The sequence below is a fragment of the Colletotrichum jinshuiense genome, chromosome 2, assembly GCF_051148585.1.
Source record: "Colletotrichum jinshuiense chromosome 2, complete sequence".
NCBI lineage: Eukaryota > Fungi > Ascomycota > Sordariomycetes > Glomerellales > Glomerellaceae > Colletotrichum > Colletotrichum jinshuiense.
This window is the reverse complement of record NC_139309.1, coordinates 1,041,853-1,061,351: the sequence shown is the minus strand read 5'-3', so window position 1 is coordinate 1,061,351 and position 19,499 is coordinate 1,041,853. Positions and strand designations below refer to the sequence as shown.

Here is a 19,499-nt window from a genome sequence, read left to right as displayed (position 1 = left end):
CCCGATTTTCTCCTTTTCCTGCTCCGCTCCCCGTTCGAGGTACTCGTCAGGGCCGGCTGCACAGGGCCCCCCAACGCCCAACGTCAGACGGATCGCCTCCGGACCTGAGCTTGATCATGACCACATCCGGAGCCTTCTCTTGGTCTAGTGCAACATTATGCTGCTGAGCCCTGCACCAGAAATAATCGAAGTTTGGCCAAACACGGCAGATCGGGAGCGGGTACTGTCTTGCTACAACGTCCTCATCAACTCCCGACACTCGCCGTCATGCCTCCTCTATCGCGCACAAACTCGTGTGTCGACATAGACTTCACTCTCAGACGACAATTCAATAAGTCCACTTTTAGGTGAATATATTCGCGCTTATTACACATTCCACGAATGGAATCCTTTGCATCCATCACATCATCGCAGCATGACTGACAAATCTACCCTAGGCCTCAGCAACGTGAAATTATCGCTGCTGCCCTCGATGGCCACGATGTCTTCGTCCAGGCTGCCACATCGTTTGGCAAGAGTCTTTGCTTCCAACTCCCAGCCTGCATTGATCATGGAAGTAAGTGCCCGACACTGGCCCGAGCTCGCTCGCGTAAGTCGTCGTTGACAACTAACGTGATTTTACTGCTGCAGTCACCATTGTAGTTTCGCCACTGCTGAGTCTCATGGTGAGGGGTTTCCCATGCAACCTTACTCGGGCGCGACACCTGACAGTTCCGTTAGATGAATCAGGTCGAAGCACTTCGATCGGCGGGAATCGATGCTAGCTCCCTAAACAGCAACACGCCGCCCGTTGAGAGGGACCGCATCAACCAAGACCTGGCCAGTGGCCATCCGCGGATCAGGCTGCTCTATGTGACACCGGAGCTATGCTCAGGCGACTCATTCCGGAGACGCATCAAGCTGGTTCATGAACAGTGTGAGCTTGCACGCATCGCTATTGACGAGGCTCATTGTATCTCGGAATGGGGGCATGACTTCCGGAAAGATTTCAAGCGCTTGTCCTGGTTTCGTGAAACATTTCCAAGTGTACCAATCATGTGCTTGACGGCCACGGCGAACCCTGCAGTTCGAAAAGATCTGTTAAAGACTCTGGGTCTTTTAGAGCAGCCTGACAGGCTGAAGAGCTTTGTCATGTCCGCTCATCGACCGAATCTGCACCTTGAAATCAGGTACACCAAGGACCAGGACGATAACCGCTTATCTGATTTCCTGGCATGGCTACGTAATGTATATGAGAGGAGGAAAACAGAGCCGCGCAAATCGGAGTTGGAGGCCGCTGGTGAGCGGCTTGACAATGTCTCTGGTATCATATACACCATATCGCGAGACGAATGCGAGTCACTCGCAGCACAGCTCAGAGACGAAGGCGTAGGGGCAAGGCCCTTCCATGCTAAACTCACCAAGGACACCAAGGAACAGACCTTATCTCGCTGGGTGAACAATGAGCCCGGCTATGATGTTATTGTGGCCACCACAGCCTTTGGCATGGGCATTGACAAAAACAACGTCCGGTTTGTCGTACATTGGCGGCTTCCCAAATCATTTGAAGGGTACTACCAAGAGGCAGGCCGTGCAGGTCGAGACGGTAATGCAAGCTTCTGCTTCTTATACTACAGTCGGGAAGACCTGCAGCGCGTACAAAGTATGATCAGGAAGGGGAACAGAGACGGATCGAACTGGGAGGCACAGGCAAAGAGTCTGCAGCAACTAGCTCTGTACTGCGAAGACACAACTGCCTGCCGCCACGCACAAATATGCAAGTATTTTGGCGAGAGCGAGACTCCCAAATGCGACTTTGCCTGCGATTGGGACAAGGACGCGCAAGGCCTCCAGAGGCGGATGATGCGCGGCTTGGCGGACGAAGAATGGGTCAGCACCCAGGCCGAGTATGGTCGGTATGAAGGCTATTACGATGATTGACGAAGACCTATTTTATCGAGTATGGGAAAACTTCTCTCGTTGAGTATGAGCATAGACCGGATTGATACCCCGAAAAAGGACCACAAAGAAGAAAAATAAAATGACATCTTGCCCGAAGTATGAGGCTTTGAAGAGAATCGCAAAGGCGACTTATTGCTCTCTATTGAATGGCACGTTGGAGTTGCAACGAACCAATTTACGAATGCTCGAAGTGGGTGTCCAGTTTTCGCTGGCTGCGCTGAGGCTTATGCCAAGATGCCGAGATAAGGCAGTTCTAGCAAGATCAGTAGCGTATGCTTGCATTGTCCTACTAGTAGTTTCTGGTACCTGATGCTGACAATGAGCGGGAAACCCCAATGATCATTCAACTCATGCTTCCCTTGCGGTCTTACATGTCGTCTATTTGCCACCGAAAACCCCTAAGCCAGCGACAGGATAGTGCAGTGTAGAACTACGTGCATCGGCCGAGGTCCAGGTTTATTTGGAATCCGTAGGACCCGCGATTCGCTTGCAGCGCGTCATGCCCCTGTCAACGCCATTTTGATGGCGGGGTGACAGCCAGAGCTCTGGCCTCTGTACGGCGCTTAGTTATCCCCGATTCCAGGGCTTTCTTTAGCGGGTATGATTTGCGGTTGATTGGTGATGATTCATCCCCGTGCATTGCCATTTTGAATCCAGCAAAGCGGAACTCCCAAGCTATCTGCAGCATCACACTTGCACACCCTCTTCCACTTGTAATTCAAATCTCGCCCGACGTCGCCCCGTACGCAAGCCGATTTGATATCCATTCCCTATTACCAAACCCACTTAGCTGCCGAATAGCACCGCCCCCTCCAGTCTGCCGCACCCCCGAGGAAAACTTACATCAGCCCTCACCATACCAAGTCCTGGTCGTGTACACTATCTCGCCGAGCTGCATTTGTCAGGTGTTGCGTATCTGCAAGCAAATAAGACGTCACACTCTCAGCCCCACCAGTACATAAGAATTCTGTCCCCCCTCCCCTTCCATTCCCCCCTCCCCCGCGATCACCACTTGCCAAGCACCTCCATGCAAGCCATCCAGGCCCTCTACCGCACATCTACCGTTGCAGCATCCCGGGCAGCAGCTCCAACATTGAGATTAGCATCTATACAGAGGCATCTCTCCTCGACAACGCGTACCATGGCTCCCATCACCAAGGAGACTGACTACTTAGTCATCGGCGGCGGCAGCGGCGGCCTGGCTTCGGCGCGCAAGGCCAGCGGGCAATTTGGCACAAAGGCTCTGATCGTCGAGGGTTCGAGGCTGGGAGGAACCTGCGTGAACGTCGGGTAAGTTGACTTCTAGGCCAAGGAAAGCTTGCGGGCTGCTGTACAGACTGTAAGGCTGACATGACATCTCTTGCTCAGCTGCGTACCGAAAAAGGTTACCTTCAACGCCGCTGCCATTGCCGAAACCATCCACCAAGCCAAATCCTACGGCTTCTCAGTCTCCGAGACGGCCCCCTTTGACTGGCCGACTTTCAAGACCAAGCGCGATGCATACATCAAGCGCCTCAATGGCATCTATGAGCGCAACCTCAAGAACGACAACGTCGAGTACCTCCACGGCTGGGCGAAGCTGACATCTCGCAACGAGGCCGAGGTCACCCTCGACGACGGCACAAAGGCCCTCGTCAAGGCGAAGAAGATTCTCATCGCCGTAGGCGGCAACCCCACCATCCCGCCCAACATCCCCGGAGCCGAGCTCGGGATCAACTCGGACGGCTTCTTCGACATTGACAAGCAGCCCAAGAAGGTCGCCCTCGTCGGCGCAGGATACATCGCCGTCGAGTTCGCTGGCATGTTCAACGCCCTGGGCAGCGAGACGCACCTCTTCATCCGCCACAACACTTTCCTCCGCAGCTTTGACCCCCTGATCCAGGAGACTGTCACCAAGGAGTATGAACGGCTAGGCGTCAACCTGCACAAGAAGTCGCAGCCGACAAAGGTCGAGAAGGATGCCGAGGGCAAGCTGACCATCACCTACAAGGACGCCGACGGAAAGGAGACATCCGAGGGTGGATTCGATCACCTTATCTGGGCCATTGGCCGGACGCCCGCGACCAAGGATATCGGTCTCGAGGAAATCGGGTTGAAGCTGAACGAGAAGGGCTATATTCCCGTCGACAAATTTCAGAACACCAGCATCGAGAACGTATACGCCCTGGGCGACGTTACTGGCCAGGTCGAGCTGACCCCTGTGGCCATTGCCGCCGGCCGCCGTTTGGCCGAGCGTCTATTTGGAAGCGCCGAATTCTCCCAAGCTCACCTCGACTACTCCAACATTCCCTCCGTAGTCTTTTCTCATCCCGAGGTCGGTAGCATCGGCCTGACGGAGCCCCAGGCCATCGAGAAGTATGGCAAGGACAACATCAAGGTCTATAAGACCAACTTCACCGCCATGTACTACGCCATGATGGAGCCCGAGGAGAAGGGCCCCACCGCCTACAAGCTCGTCGTGGCCGGCCCCGAAGAGAAGGTTGTCGGTCTGCACATTGCCGGCCTAGGCAGTGGAGAGATGCTCCAGGGCTTTGGCGTGGCCGTCAAGATGGGTGCGACAAAGAAGGACTTCGACAGCTGTGTTGCCATCCACCCGACCAGCGCCGAGGAGCTCGTCACACTGAAATAGACATGGATAGAGGACCGAAAATGTAGAAGAGGAGGAAAGATACCAATTCGTAAAATCCCAGGTTTATCCCTATGCTTGTCCTAGACGCCTATGCTTATCGTGAACAGACCTGAAAACATCCCTTTTTGCCACGTGACGCCGTCGACCTCAAAACCCAGTACTCGATTCCTCCTAACCCCAACTCCAAGGCTAATCAGTAAATCAGGTGTCATGTCCCACCGAGGTCATCCTGTCGATATTGAGCCTGGGATATGCGCCCAGGGAAACGTGTACTGTTAGACCACGAATATTGTACGTAATACACATTCTGCGTCCCGTGCCATTGCTCTTGTTATTATTTTCAGAGGAAGACCACACTGACAAGGCCAGTGGCAGAGAGACCGAGCACGGTGAACAGCAACGCGTGAGGGGCAATGGCGCCAGCAGCGCTGGGCTTCGTCTCGTGAGGGCCATCTCCGCTGTACCACATTATTATTCTTGAGGATTTCTAGTTGGGGGTGGTATCACACAAGAGTACTTACGTGGTGGTGGTGGTTGCAGTCGACGAGGGAGTAGTGGTTGCATCTGGAACAGAGGCGCCAGAAGCTCCAGGAGTGGAAGTAGGAGCGGCCCTGGTACCCGCGGTCGCAGGCAAATCAGCAACCTTGATGCCAATGTCGGTGCAGGTGGATGCGTAGACGTCGTAGGCAGCCTTGAGGGCTTCGCCGTTGCAGGCACTGGTCATGTTGCCAATCATGACGGACTGCAGCTCGGTGCAGAGTTCGCTAACCGAGGCTGGGTTGCGCTGCTGGCCCAGGGCAGAGAGTAGACAGGCGGGAGGGTCCGCGGCGGTAATAGCGAAGAAGCCAGCAAAGGCTGTGAAGACAAGTACGGACTTCATCGCCGTCGTTGGCGGAGGTTTGTGAGGGATTATGTTTTGTTTTTGGCTTTGTGTCCAGCGAAGGGCAGATGGTATTTCTGAAAGAGAGAAGGAAAACACCAGTTAACGTCTGAGGTATCCGCGTAGAGCAAGAAAAAGAAAAAGAAAACGAATTAACGGCTGATACCAGCTTAGGAAGGGACTGCTGTACCAAAGAGAAATACAATCTTTCCGGTTCTCGGTCGATTTAGGGCAACCCGAAGGCAAAAGTGAGGTGAAGTGAGGTTGACGATGCAGAGTAAAGCTAGCAGCGTATCTTAGCCGTTGTAAGTGCTTGCAAGATCCCCATACCAGAAAGATGGAAGGTACCCTTGTGGAGCAAGAGTGATCTTCGGGGGAAATCTCCGGGGAAAACTCACAATGATGGTGTATGTCTGGGGAAGGTACGTTGGTTGGGTGGGGCCGGACGACCTCTCCCTCTGGAACAACTTCAAAACACCATGGTCTTTTTCCCTTCCCGACGACAGAATTGCCCGTTCCAGACGTCACGATCGACTCGTTCCTGCATGTTCGAGGCCCGTTCTTACGACTACATTGACCAGCTGCCGCATCTCAATGTAAATGTGTCCAGTCAGCATTGGTCTCGAGTCGGTCCTGGGCAACAACCCCAAGAGCACTGACATCGTCTTTTCGATCATTCTAGCCCCTCCGTGCACCGCACAATTCTATCTCGTTATTGTTCCTCCCATGAATCATCGCTCAATTGAGATCAATAACTTTTCCGTTTTTCCGTCCTGCTTTTCAGGGTAGCCACACTTCGCTGGCACTCTATCGGCAAGGCGGTACCCAGCAGCCAACCAGCGCAAGGCGTCCTACTCCCTCTTGTTCGGCATTCCTTCAGTCTCTCCCTTCCTCACATCTTCTTAAAACCTTCTTGCCGCCAACCTAAAATACTGAGATTGAATGTCTTCGGATGCTCATACTTGGCAGTCCAGAAATATCCCGGCGGCCAACCGGCAGGGCACAAGTTGAGTGTCCCCCTCTAAACTCGGCCACTTCATCGGATAATCCGTATACGGTTGCCGTGTTTGTGTTGTTAGTCGAAGGGAGAGTGGGGAGTTATCTTTTACCTTCCCAGCTCGTCTGTCTGTCAGCCGAATATTGCCCGGAAATACCGCCTGAGTTGCGGCTCTTTCGGGTTACCTTCACTGCACTCAATTGCAGGACCAACCTTCACTATATGCATCTGCTTGCAAGCAGTACCCGGCTACAGCAGGTCCAAAGGCCCTGCAACTTGCACGGCGGCTCAGTGTTTATGACCACTCGTATGGATGCTCTTCTGAGCGCCTGGAATATCGGGGCATTGGCTGCCAAACAAGCCCTCGCGGCTGCTTTGGTCTTTGCGACGTTTCCTGTCGCGAAACATTAGATGAGTTTCGCCTCTTCCGCAAACAACAGCGAGTCAGATCTACCGCCTTGCAGAAGCTGAGCCACACTGACCACTTCCGTCCTCACCTAGTGGGTTTACATTAACTGGAAATGAAAACAGCCATCATGGTTGTGACCGTTCCAGAGGCAGTCCCTCTTTTCATCGCGCCATATGGGGGGTATACCACGTGCCCACATGGTTCTATTGTTCCATCAACAGAACATCGGCGCAACGGCGCTTACTCGCTGCCCATCCTTAACGTCGGGACTGCCCCGAGCCCTCGGGATTCACCGCGACGTGGGGACTGAAACCCAACACACGAAATCCCTCTGGCACACAATATGCCGCGGCTCTGGGTGGATAGCTCCCATTTCCCACATGCCATTATGCACTGGGAGGACGTCATCAGCATGTTTCTCCGTCCTTGAGTCGTCGCCATTCGTAATTTCCGCGGAAGAAGATCTGGCCTGGCTCATCCGAGATTTACCCAAGTAGTTCTTGACTGGCACCAATTTGGCCATCTCACACGCCATATGACGGCTCGGGGAGCGCAAGTGCCCCATAGACGCCGATCTGAAGCAGTCTGAAGCAGTGGTATCTGGAAACAAATCATGGCTACGGTGAAAGGCTCGCTCGACTAGTCGGCTTCGATCGCCTTCTGTGGATGATTCGACGAATGGAAACCCGCACAGACGAGTTTGTCATAACTAGCTCATGGACTCCTTGGTGCGTTTTGAACGCTTTGGACGAAGACACGCTGGGCTCTGCCAATGGCCAAGCTGTTGGGAGTTCCCAATATGGTATGGATGAGTTCTGTGATGCATTCTGTCGTCTCATTCCTCCAGCACACGTGCCTGGCCAAGCCAGCAACACAAGACCATCAGAACTCAAATATATCGACATTTTGAATGTTGTACGGGCAATTAAGTTGGATGTTATTGGATCATACAAGCCGAACGCCGGATTTATCCATCATCACACCCATTGGGGGCTGCTAGAGTTTGAGGCTTATAGCTGACTAGTAGGCTTGGGCGTGGAGAGTTAGCTGCACGTAATGGCATTCCGATACCCAGACGAGTCATTCATGGTCAATCTCTCGGCAGGCAGAACTTGACGTTCTCGAAATTCCTTTGGGTCCCTTCGCGGATAGAGCACGGCCTGGTAACACCTGAACAGTCAGTCACCCTGCATGAGATATTCCTCACGGGCATGTCCTGCACACCCCCCCTTCGCCTTCCCCGGATTCCCCTGTGGATTTTCGCAAGGTCGACCCGTCGGCGGACTCAGGCCGTTAGACTTCGCATCTAATTCTACCAATCAGCTCATCGCTTCTACTCAATGCGCTGGGCCACCTTGCGGCAAAGCCTGATGTTCTGGACGGCCTTCCCTGCAGCGATCAGCCAGCCCTTGAACTTTGAAACTTGGGTGGGAAGTATAACCTCCAAACAAGGAGCTCGCAAGTAGGTCACTTCGCCGTGGATTTCGTGGAAAGTCAATGCTCGGGCCAAGCAGGCGGCATCGAATGAGGTTCCCAGCAAGGCGTATCTCTGTTCGGCTGGCCATTCGCGCCCAAAGCCAATACGTCCATGCATGACCCTAGGTACCCAGTCTAGACGTCCTGTCCGTCTTTTTCTTCAGACTGTCGCAGCAAACACAGCTGGGAACATCGTTGGAAAGATCAGACAGCGGTTGAAGGGCCGGGAGTGGGTTCGCATTCGTAGTGCTTCCACAGTGCACCAGCGTCAGATGTATCTTGTCAGGTACATACGTATGGGACCGCCTGTCAGTCATGGACCATCCTGCGAAAGTTCAGCCCGGCCCTTTACGCCATTTGATGATATCTACTACACCCCCCGCTCTCTCCAATTCCGTCGAAGAACACCAACGACCTGCATGTACCATCGGCAAAAATGGCGGAAACAAAGGTTGCTCAAACGGCGAGCGTAACCATCGTGCTGATGGCCTTTATCACGTTTACAGTCGCGATGAGGACCTTTGTACGTGGTGTACTGTTACGGAGCTTGGGTTGGGACGACAGTAAGTACCGATGGCGGATCATATGCCACGGCAGTTGAGCTAACGGGTGCTAGCATTGGTTATTTGTAGTTGGGTACTGAGCCTCAAATCTCGTTTAGAGAGCATCTCTAACAATAACAGGTTTTTGCTATGGCACTCTGCAGTGCAATTCTTGCCAGTAAGCTGTGGTGAATATACTCGTGGGGGACTCGCAAGCTGACTGTCGATAGTGACCAACGTGGGCTTGGGCTCCCATTTCCAAGACGTTCCAAAGTCAGACTTTGCTACATTTCTTAAGGTAACGAAGCGGTGGATTAAGGCTCCTAATAATCTCACTGACAAGTTCTTGTTAGTTTCAAGTCGTCGCACAGCTTACCTATATCTGGGCCTTTGTGACAGTCAAGATGTCATTTGCTGTTCTTTACCTGCGACTGCTTCCTGATCAGGTCTACCGACGCATTAACAAGTTTCTTATTGGATTGCTGCTGGCGGAGGGCATTGAAGAGACGGCAGTCGTCATCTTTAGATGTGCTCCCATCAAAAGGGCTTGGACGCCATCCACACCCGGTACTTGTCTGGATTTGACAATCTTCTACTATTCTGCCGTATGCACCTCCCATCAGAGCTATGGAGGTCTTTGGGACGAACTGGCTGACCCGATGCAGTTCGCCATCAAGCTGTTGACAGACTTGGTGCTGTTCATCCAACCAATTCCTACAGTTTGGAAGCTTCAACTGCGGATTGCCAAAAGAATTGGGGTCATTTTCATGTTGTCTCTGGGCTTGCTGTAAGTGCCCCTGAACTACTTCTCTAACACTTTTGGCTTACAGATGTTAGCGTGTGTATCATCTCCGTCATTCGAGTAAGCTACATCAACGCATTTGACCGAGACGTTACATGTGAGTAGCCCGTCACTTCGAGAAAACCGCAGCTAACAATCGCAGTCTTGGTTGCCGACCCCCTGCTCTGGTCTGAAGTTGAAGTGTGCGCTTTGATCATCTGCTCCGGCGTGCCGTCTCTTCGGCCGTTAATATCACGATTCCCTGCTCTGAATAAGGCCCTTGGCTTGTCAACGGGCAAGTATTCAAAAGTTTACTATCCAGATCAACGAACGACAATCGGCGGGTCCAAGCCGTACTTGGGCCAGAACGCGTATGTACGGGCACAACAAGGGAAAGTTGGTGGCAAGCTGTCCGTGAGCTCAAGCTCTTACGGCGCTTCAACACAAACAAACACCGAGAGCATGGAAAACATCCTAGCATTGGACCTGGATAAGCTGTCATTGGCCAACAGCGTAGAAATGGGAATCATCAAGGTGACGAACGACATCTCATCTTCACAGATACCACCGTCACACACTCCACCATCTCAATACGTGATGGAGGACCCTTATTTCCCGGCAGGGCGACCAATGGCTAGACGGAAAAGCCGAGCGAATATACGTGACGGCACAGGCTGGATATCTGACGACTGATTTCACAATCGAGATGATGAAGTCAGTCGAGGAGGTGGGGGCTCTGGTGGTCCCCCCAAGTACATATGTATGCCGTGCGAATAGATTCGACGGCTCTTTTAATGTATATACAACACCACGGTACTTGGGCGAACAGGCATGCCAGCTTTGGCTGTCCTTGGCATTTTTATTTTAAAAATCGCTATGCGATACGACGCCTGCAATGAACAGGCCAATTCACTTCATCAAAATTTTCAATGCTGGATGTTTCTTGCACCTGTGATTTGCTGCCAGGTTCCTGCACACGATGTCTAGCCCAAACAACAACTTCGGCCTTTCTAATGAATCTAGACCAGTTTAGGCGTTTTGCGGGCGTGTTAAGGGCCACCATAAGAGCATTTTCTTGACACAGTCGATGCCTGAGAGATCCGACTCTTAAAGCGGGGATAAGAAAAGGCCGGATATGCCGTGATGCCAGCTACGAGATTCCGATGCTTCTAAGCAGATCCTGGATCCGATCGGCGTTGGTTTCTAATCCCGTCCCTCTGCGTTACAGATGAGATGGGTTCTTCTCATCTTTCTCTTTTGTCGCCCACCCTCTTGAAAGAGATATGACAAACGGAAACCAGACGAGCTGCCCACAAAACATGAGATGAGACTGAAAACCATGTTGCAACAGGGAGACGTGGTTCGTCGTCATATCTGACGGAGGTAAATGAGGTTAGCAGTGTACCCTTCAAACCCGTTGCTTTGAGTTGAGGCTGGGCAGCAGGGAGGTTGAAGGTTCATGCTTGCATCGAGGCTGAACCTGGCTAATACAATGAGCGCACACATTTCCGCCGTTCAGCTTGTGGAAACGGTAGGGAGTTAACGCTGGGTGGAAACGTGTCGAAACCCGGGATCCAAGCAAGAGCTGAAAACTTCAGATTCCTTAACTCGTCACCCAGTACCCTGATAATGGAGCCGGGAAGAATATTCCAGCCCGAATCGGAAACTGCTAGCATTTAATTTGAACTTACCTCTTTTTGAAATACCATAAGCTGGGCTCTTTTATTTATTTAGGGGAAAACCGTACAACCTCCGTTCTACAGTGGCACTGCTATCTTAGGCTAGACTCCTAGGAGGTTTACAAGGTCTCGGCGAACAAATGTGTAATTGTTGGTCCAAAGCAATAGGGCTTTGATGAAATGCCGTTGTTCAACACATTTAGTTGCTCCAAAGTTGGTTGATCGAATCTGGGCTGAGAGGTTGGTGGACACGCAGACGGTCCTACTTAGGACTCGCTCAGTGCTTGTATCCGTCCAAGGGTCAGCTCTCAGTACTCCAGTTTCGACATTTCTTGAGCATGGATGCATGATAAATAATTGGGTAATGATTCAATTTGGGAAACTCGACACTTTAACCCCTTGGACCTTTTCAAATACCGATCATGGTACTGTTGGGTCAGGGAAACCAGCAAAGGCGAGGAAGAAAACCTCGGTGAGATGGTTCTCGGCCAGGATCCGATTCTTCACCGAGATGAGACCCACTAAGTCATTTTCTCCAATCAAATCCGTTCTAAGACACAGTCAAATGAAGTAAGCCTCAGGCATAAAACATGCCCTAGAATGGACCGTGCACTCTCCAACTGACCCTGTGGCCCTGTGGGGTTAGCGAGCCCGCACAACTGAAAATTCCCATGGTCGTCTCTCAATCCCTCTCGACTTCCCGAAAAAAGTTCATTCCCGACAACCTCGACAATCAACCACCCAACGCCGGCCAGCCACCAATCGATTGCCTCTGAGTCACGATCAGGTTAGTGAACGAACAACAGCAAGCCAACAGAGTCGATACATCTCGATATTCCAATCTCTCGTTTTTCGTCTCGCAACAAGAAAGAGCAGAAAGGCATCTCGCGGTATCTCCCTGAAGGCATCATATCTCACTCCCAACCCTTGCCCCTCACTTCCTCCTCCGAGATCATTAGATCCCGTTTTTCTTTTGTCGCAATACGTACAGACATAGCCAGAACATGTGCTAACTCCTCTTCTACTGAACAGCATAAGCAATCATGGGTATCTCAAGAGATTCCCGCCACAAGCGCTCCGCTTCCGGTGCCAAGCGCGCCTACTACCGTGCGTAAAACAATCGAAAGCCCGTATGCTCTAATCAAGCATGCGTTCTGACCTTTCTGCTCAACAGGGAAGAAGCGCGCTTTCGAGGCCGGTCGCCAGGGTGCCAACACCCGTATCGGCCCCAAGCGAGTCCACACCGTCCGCACCCGCGGCGGCAACCACAAGTACCGTGCCCTGCGTCTCGACTCTGGTAACTTCGCCTGGGCCTCCGAGGGCTGCACCCGCAAGACCCGTGTCATTGGCGTCGCCTACCACCCCTCCAACAACGAGCTCGTCCGCACCAACACCCTGACCAAGTCCGCCGTCGTCCAGATCGACGCCGCCCCCTTCCGTCAGTGGTACGAGGCCCACTACGGCCAGAACCTCGGCCGTCGTCGCCAGCAGAAGCAGCAGGCCGCCGCCGGTGTCAAGGAGGAGGAGGTCAAGAAGTCCAAGTCCGTCGAGAAGAAGCAGGCTGAGCGCTACGCCGCTGAGGGCAAGGTCGAGAACGCTCTCGAGAAGCAGTTCGAGGCCGGTCGCCTGTACGCCGTCATCTCTTCCCGCCCCGGTCAGTCTGGCCGTGCCGATGGATACATCCTCGAGGGTGAGGAGCTCGCCTTCTACCAGCGCAAGCTCCACAAATAAATTAGTGCGCCTTCCATGTTCGCGCCGCGTTGGGGGAAACGGAGGATTAGATAACAGTGACTCGTCATGATCACGTTATAACGGGAATGAAAAAACATTTTATCGGGCTCTCAGGTTGTTTCTTGGTGTTCAAGAGGTTTTGCTTTTCGTCGTCTGGCAAGTCATCAGAGGGCGTGATCAGCTTACAAACATTGTAGGCTCGGGAAAAGCAACCGGGCCGACGGACGGATCTGGGTTATTAGGAAGACTCAAAAAGACTATACCACCAAGTTTTTGCCTGCCTCAGCTACAATTACTCTCGTCCATTACCCTTGTGATCCTCTAGTGTCTGCTAATGCTTGGTATCTGTGGTACAAAAGCTCAAATCTAGTTGAGAAACTGCGCGCAGAACCCCTGTAGTCTCAACGTGGCCCGCCTCTAGCGTGGGCCCATGTAAAATTTGGGCCTCTTGACCATTTCAATTGCTTAACTCCTCGTCTGGGCTTGTGTTGACAGACGTATTTCTACCTCTTTGTTGTGTTGAATTCAGGTATATCAAAACATGAATGGCCGTTTCTCGGGGCCCACCTAACTTCCTGTTGCCCGCAGCCAGCTTGCCGCCCTGTCGTGCGTTAGGCCAGCAAAACACACGCCAACCTCCATCCATACTCGATGGGAAGCTATCATTACTTTTGTACATTAAGATGTTCAGAGAATCCTGCTTCTGGGTTCACCAGGGTTGCATGTTGGGCAGATCACTTCAGGCGAACTGTCGCTTGAGGTCCGTCCACTTGCGAGTAAGTGTCTCGTGCTGAGAATTTATCTGCAACCATAAGTCAGCTAAGTCAGGTCAGAACCGAACAGTGATGTTTGTCTTACCTCGGCATACTGCATCTTTGTCTGCACAAGCTCTTCCTCCAATTCTGACATCTCCTTTTCCAACTTCTCGTTCTCTTCGTGGACCTTCAGGTTACGCTTCATGAGATCGTCACGCTCAGCTTTCCAGGCGTTTTCGAGCTGTTCGGGCTGCTTCTCAATCACGTTCCGCAGCTCGCGGACCTGGCCCTTGAGGCTCTCATTCTCGTCTTTGAGTTCCTCATTCTCGACCTTGGTGTGAACCAACTCCGTCGCGAGGGCAGCTTGCTCGCTGTCGTATGCCTCGACACGCTCCTCAAGCTTCCGCACCTTGACAGCGAAGTTGATGTTGGCACTCCGCAACTGTTCCAGCTCGGCCTCGCGCTCCTTCTCTGTTCTAGTTTTCTCTTCCCACTCGGTCGTGTAAGCCTTGAGAATTTCAGGGGTAATTCTGACGTCGCAAGCGTCCCTGACAAATTGATCGGCCCGGTACACTTCCTTGTCCATGCTGGAGCTAGAGCTTCCGAAGAAGCCGTTCTCCAGAATGCTTCCTGCGCTTGGTGCTGTGTCAATATAGGCGTCGAACAGCTTATCCTTGAGGAAAACAGTGAGCTGCTGCATATCCGAGATGGCGAGCAGGTTGGTGGCGTTCTTCTGCATCAGAACAATACCGAACCGCAAGATGGCTGATAAACCCTCTGAGAGGATCAAGTCGTAGATGCGCAGCACCAGTTGCAGGGGGAAGCGATAGGCGAAGAGCGTCAAGAACCATTGCGTGGCGTAGAGATGGGGGGAGATGCTGCGGCGTCGTAGGTGGCAGTAGAGAGCTGGCTCGAAATCCTCAAGTAGACGTTCGAAGATGTAAAGGTTCTTGTGAAGTCCGGGCATGTCCTGGATGAAGAGGTCGCGCAAATGGAAGTGGTTCATCAACCGAACCAAGAGGCAGAAGGCTTCTTCTTCTGTCATGTTAAACAAAAGGGGCATGATGAGGAAGTTCATGCCTTGTGCGTAGCCGACGCCCTCATCGAACAGGGCGTACGCCTTGCATACGCCAAAAAGGCTCTCCTGAAGGCCCGCGGCGGCAGCGTACTTCGAGAAGCTGGTCCTCGCACCCAAATCGCGCCGAATAGTCTTTTCTAGCTTTTGCAGCATGGCAGCGTCCTCTTTCTGCTTCTTTTGCCTTGCCGCAGTGGCCGCCTGTTGCGACTTCAATACTGCCTCGGCGTTTTTCTCGTTTGGTGAAGGTATTCCGTTTGCAACTGAGTGCTCCGAGTGAACAGACGACGCGGAAGAGTTCACCACGTCATTTTGTATGCTCAGGTTCCCGTTACTGCCTGAGCTGACTGTGCTATTGCTGTTTCTGTTCCTTTCCTTGTCGGTGCCCCTGGCCACTAATTCCCTGTACATCACCTCCAGGTCTTCATTGTTGCTCTGCGCCAAGACTTGCCAGACAACTCCTCGAATGGCGTTTGGAATACCACTGGCAATTGCTTTGTTCAACTCCTCGGCGCTTGTTCGCGCAACGACTGTCGGGCCTTCGTAAACGACAGACTGCCACAGGTCCCAATCTACCTGAGTATCGGGCGTATCAGATGGGCCGGCTGACACCCCGGATACTGTCCCTGGCGCCAATGCCGGGTTCGGGGTTGTAGGCACGGGCGACCTGGGTGCTTGATCCGCTCCAAGCTCTTTATCGTGACCGCTCTGGGCAGGAGGAGTGCTCAAACCCAAGCCCTTTGGCGGCGGCACAGGCTTTTCGTCGTCAGATGGCAGCGTGATGCCTGCTTCCTCCCGTAGCCGCACCATCTTGAAGCGGTCCTTTAGGCTGTGTCGAGGCACTCCGTGAACGCCGCCCTCCTTCTCTTCATCCAACGTGCTGAGCATCATCTCGGGGTTGCTCGTCAATGTAGCGATGGAGCTGGCGGTATTCCGTCTAGGTGAAGGCTGGGGAGGTGGCGAGGTGTCCTTCTCCTTGCTCGTACTGTTTCGCGACAACCAGGAGAAGGGGCTGGTGAGCTTCCTTGTTGGGGGCCCTGGTGGAGGCGGCAAAGCGGCAGCAGAAGCGGCTTGCGGCTGGGGAGATGCAGGGACCACGGGGGATTTGGCAGGCGATGGCTCGGCTGGCGGTGACCACGGCATAGATGGGAGGGCGCCAGTGATACTGCTGATAGATATTTTCTTGGAAGGCGCCTTTTGGACAGGGCTGATGGCTCTCGGCTCTGCATTGAAATTAGCATATTGACACATGTCAATCAGTTCATGCGACGAAACAAACGCACCTGGCTCCTGTGGGGCAGGGTGGTCATCATCCAGGCTAATATTGTCCAAATTCGAGGTGGTGGAAAGGCGGTGCGAGACGGGAGAAGGCTTTCGTTTGATTTCGCTATCGTCATCTTCGCTCTTCAACTCGACATCGACAATGTGAACGTCATCCACCGGTGCGGGCTCCGGTTCCGACTCTGACTCTGATTCCGGCTCTGACTCTGGCTCCGGCTTTGACTCCGGCTTTGGCTCTGGCTTTGAATCTGTCTTTGGCTCCGGCTTTGGTTCCGGTACGGTTGCGGGTGCGGGCGCGGGCGCGGGTGCGGCTTCTTCCTCATCTTCGCTGTCCTCTATTTTCGGGACCTTAGGGTCCGTGGCTGCCTCGGGGGGCGTTTGTTTCGAGATGGATGTTCTTGAGGTAAGGGAGCGAACTTCAGCTACCTCGGCGACGTCGACGACGGCGTCTTCGAAGGCATCCTGCTAGTTGTTCCGTCATGTCAGTGAACAGTTCGAGGGCTCTGAGCTGTCCCCGCCTCAAGGCCAAGGGTTGATGCGCACCAAGGGAGGAAGGGGGATTGTTACAGTCTCCTTATCGGAATCAGACTGGGTCGAGAGTCTCTTTTCCTTCGTCTCCGTCGAGGATTCCGCTGGAACGGTCGAGACAGGCGCTTCTGGCTGCGACATGGCAACGTTAAGGATCGTATGTCAACTTTTGCCGACCTAAGTTTTGTGTGCAGTGTCGTGGAATGGCTCTCTCCTCCGGGTCAAGGTCAGACTTGAAACTACCTAGTTGGGGTCCATGGAGATGGGGATCCAGCACTGGGTGGGCAATTGTACACTGTGTCGCCTGCGCTGCTGAAGAATAATCCGTGGTACGGTGCTGGGCCGTAAGATGCAGGGTTGGCCACGGTTGACTCCTTTATTGGTGGTAGTGGTGGTGGTGTCTTGAGCTTGCGAGGACAACAGAGAGGAGAGTCGAAGGACGAAGGGCCAGTGTCGAGGGTCCAGCGTTGATGGTTGAGGGACGGGTGTGGCGCGCAAATGTGCCGGTCTCTCTCCCTTTTTTTTTTCTTCTGGCTGGGGATGGGGAATTGGATGAAGCTGAGGCTCACCGCAAATGGGCCCTTTAAGATGTACCTACCCGACCTGGGGCCTGGAGGAGGCAGACTACCGAGCAGCTACAGTGGACTCAATGGCCGTGGAATTGAGCCCGTATTCGCTCGAATCCTCGATCCCCAGTACCTCGAAGATCCACCACCAACTTGGGACCAGGGGAAGGGAGGGGAAGGGGGGTGCAACCTCAGGAAACGGCCAGTGAAGGCCTAGCGCGCCGCCGCGGCACGGGATCGTTCTCTGTTTCGGGGGTTCTGGATGCCGTGAGGTCCTGCCCGAATCACAGAAGGGCCACCCCCCAGTGCCCACCCTGAGCGGCCAAAAATGCCATCAATGACAGGGGCGCCTTCGAGGAGCTTGGGAGGGCCGGCCAAAGGAAATTGCCGGGATCGACGGGGCAGGGAACCTCATGTTTCTTGATAATTGCGCAGCATTTCCTACACCTTTTTCAGCCTCCCAGAAGCTTTTGGCGCCTCTTCTCCTCTCGCTAAGCCAGGTACCTCAGGTGTGTATCTTTGCGGATGTTTAACCCTGCTGCAAGGCGTTGCCACTGGGTCCCATCATCCAAAAGTGGTTTTTCATTCAGCCGTCTGGGTCACCAATAACCTTTTCAAAAGAATAATATCGTGGCGTGGGGACGATAGCTTGTTCCCCTATTCCAGGCTGCTAGTGTGGAGTGTATTCATGCTGCTTCCCTTTTTGAGTACAGAGGATTCGCAACATACTTCGTCATCCAATACGATGCTCAGAAATGTCAAGTGCCGCGCTTCTCTCCTTGTTTGTTTGTTTGCTTGCTTTCTTGGGGCGGCTCCTGGGCATGTGTGCGCGTCTCCCGAGACGAGCTTGTCTTCAAACAGTCTTGTTCAGCCTAGGAGCCGCCGCCCCTGCAGCACAAGTCTCTTGGATGGCACGATGGCTCGTCGCCCAAGCAGAGCAATGGGGTGGCAGGATACTTGACTGGTACGTGTCTTGTCTCAGCCAGCCAACGGTGTCTGGAGTACATCTCTAGTAGCTCCAGCCATCCCCCCGTTGGTACGATCTGCATGTTCTCGCGCCGGTGCAATCGGTGGTAGATCTTGTCCGCCCCTTGCCCTTTTCCCTTTGTATAAGGGCCCGCAGCCCGGCGTTACGCCGTTTGCCTGTTGCCCTGGTAGATAGCGGCCCTCGGGGGAAGACGGCAACAACGCCGCTTTTCTCCTCTGTTTTTGCGGCATCAACCGGTCTCTGTCACCGAACTGAGCAGCCCAGCCCGCCCAATCAGCCTGTGGTTTCTCTGGACACCAACAGGGAGGAGGGGTTTCTGCAACTCTGGGCTTTTGATGTTCGTGTCCCAAATTTGCCGGCTCCCAATCAGCGCCACTTTGTGTCTTGGGGCAGTGGAATGCACTTAAGCCTTCAATATCCAGCAGCCTGTCTCGGATTGCCAATTCCAGCCACATTCGAGAGACCAAAAGAGCCACGCGAGGTGTGCCCAATTTTGTGTTCCATAATCAGTGCAATCAGACTCGCGTGTATATGCATATAGGTAGAAGCCATCGGTTCTCGGGCCTTTGCTGGACCACTGTAGCTGCGCCGTTGCCTTTCAAAACAAGGGTTCCTCCATGGCAGGTCATGGGTGTCTTCGTTGCTGCAAGAGCAGCATAGTAGAGACCGTCTAGTCAGGGTTGAGTCCGGCCTCTTGCGGAACCAACAACTCACTCACTCGCTGCCAGCGCATGGCATGCAAAGTCGACTGGTCGGGCTTCCGCACCCCCACGTGGCTGGTCCGCCAGAACCATGACCAGGAAACACCAATTGGCAGAAACAGACATCAATTTTCGACCGCAACACATTAACGGTGATCAGATTATATCAAATATGAAGCAACCCGAGCTTGGGCAGGCAGTTTGAGCAACTGGTCTCGTTGGGAACTGTGCTTGACCATTGAGACCCGAGAATCTACTCTACCATGGCGGGCCAATGATGACATCGGACCGTGCCGTTGGACTTTGTCGACTGTACCACATCGTCAGATATCTCCCTACGTAGCCAGGTGGAGAAACCGGCGTAGCCCAAGGTCCCATATTTGCGGAAATTCCACTTTGTTTGGGGCTGTATGCGATCACTGATGCTGATTGTACGTAAGAAGACGAAAGAGAAAACTACAGCTTAGAAATGAAAAGTTTGAAAAATAAGAATAAAAATAAAAAAAGATGGAAAAAAAAAACTCGCTGGCGACAGGAAGC

The 19,499-nt window shown here is 53.2% G+C and overlaps 6 protein-coding genes across 6 annotated transcripts; 4 read left to right on the top strand and 2 right to left on the bottom strand.

Moving 5' to 3' along the window:
* Window positions 1-267: 267 nt before the first annotated feature.
* EsH8_II_000280 (P-loop containing nucleoside triphosphate hydrolase protein) lies at window positions 268-1,920 on the top strand (the record flags this gene model as incomplete). The annotated part of the gene is made up of 4 exons (XM_083263578.1): window positions 268-347; window positions 438-556; window positions 631-665; window positions 721-1,920. 4 exons carry the CDS (start codon window positions 268-270, stop codon window positions 1,918-1,920), a joined length of 1,434 nt encoding a protein of 477 aa, XP_083120900.1.
* A 1,048-nt stretch (window positions 1,921-2,968) lies between these two features.
* EsH8_II_000279 (glutathione-disulfide reductase GLR1) lies at window positions 2,969-4,570 on the top strand (the record flags this gene model as incomplete). The annotated part of the gene is made up of 2 exons (XM_083263577.1): window positions 2,969-3,231; window positions 3,310-4,570. The coding sequence occupies 2 exons, from the start codon at window positions 2,969-2,971 to the stop codon at window positions 4,568-4,570; spliced, it is 1,524 nt and encodes a 507-aa protein (XP_083120899.1).
* A 340-nt stretch (window positions 4,571-4,910) lies between these two features.
* EsH8_II_000278 (uncharacterized protein) lies at window positions 4,911-5,450 on the bottom strand (the record flags this gene model as incomplete). The annotated part of the gene is made up of 2 exons (XM_083263576.1): window positions 4,911-4,998; window positions 5,092-5,450. 2 exons carry the CDS (start codon window positions 5,448-5,450, stop codon window positions 4,911-4,913), a joined length of 447 nt encoding a protein of 148 aa, XP_083120898.1.
* A 3,393-nt stretch (window positions 5,451-8,843) lies between these two features.
* On the top strand, window positions 8,844-10,348 carry EsH8_II_000277 (uncharacterized protein; the record flags this gene model as incomplete). The annotated part of the gene is made up of 5 exons (XM_083263575.1): window positions 8,844-8,895; window positions 9,105-9,172; window positions 9,228-9,661; window positions 9,712-9,773; window positions 9,819-10,348. The coding sequence occupies 5 exons, from the start codon at window positions 8,844-8,846 to the stop codon at window positions 10,346-10,348; spliced, it is 1,146 nt and encodes a 381-aa protein (XP_083120897.1).
* A 2,029-nt stretch (window positions 10,349-12,377) lies between these two features.
* Window positions 12,378-13,065, top strand: EsH8_II_000276 (40S ribosomal eS8 domain-containing protein; the record flags this gene model as incomplete). The annotated part of the gene is made up of 2 exons (XM_083263574.1): window positions 12,378-12,441; window positions 12,509-13,065. 2 exons carry the CDS (start codon window positions 12,378-12,380, stop codon window positions 13,063-13,065), a joined length of 621 nt encoding a protein of 206 aa, XP_083120896.1.
* A 739-nt stretch (window positions 13,066-13,804) lies between these two features.
* On the bottom strand, window positions 13,805-16,845 carry EsH8_II_000275 (rab-GTPase-TBC domain-containing protein; the record flags this gene model as incomplete). The annotated part of the gene is made up of 4 exons (XM_083263573.1): window positions 13,805-13,867; window positions 13,924-16,118; window positions 16,179-16,641; window positions 16,720-16,845. The coding sequence occupies 4 exons, from the start codon at window positions 16,843-16,845 to the stop codon at window positions 13,805-13,807; spliced, it is 2,847 nt and encodes a 948-aa protein (XP_083120895.1).
* Between the last annotated feature and the right edge of the window lie 2,654 nt (window positions 16,846-19,499).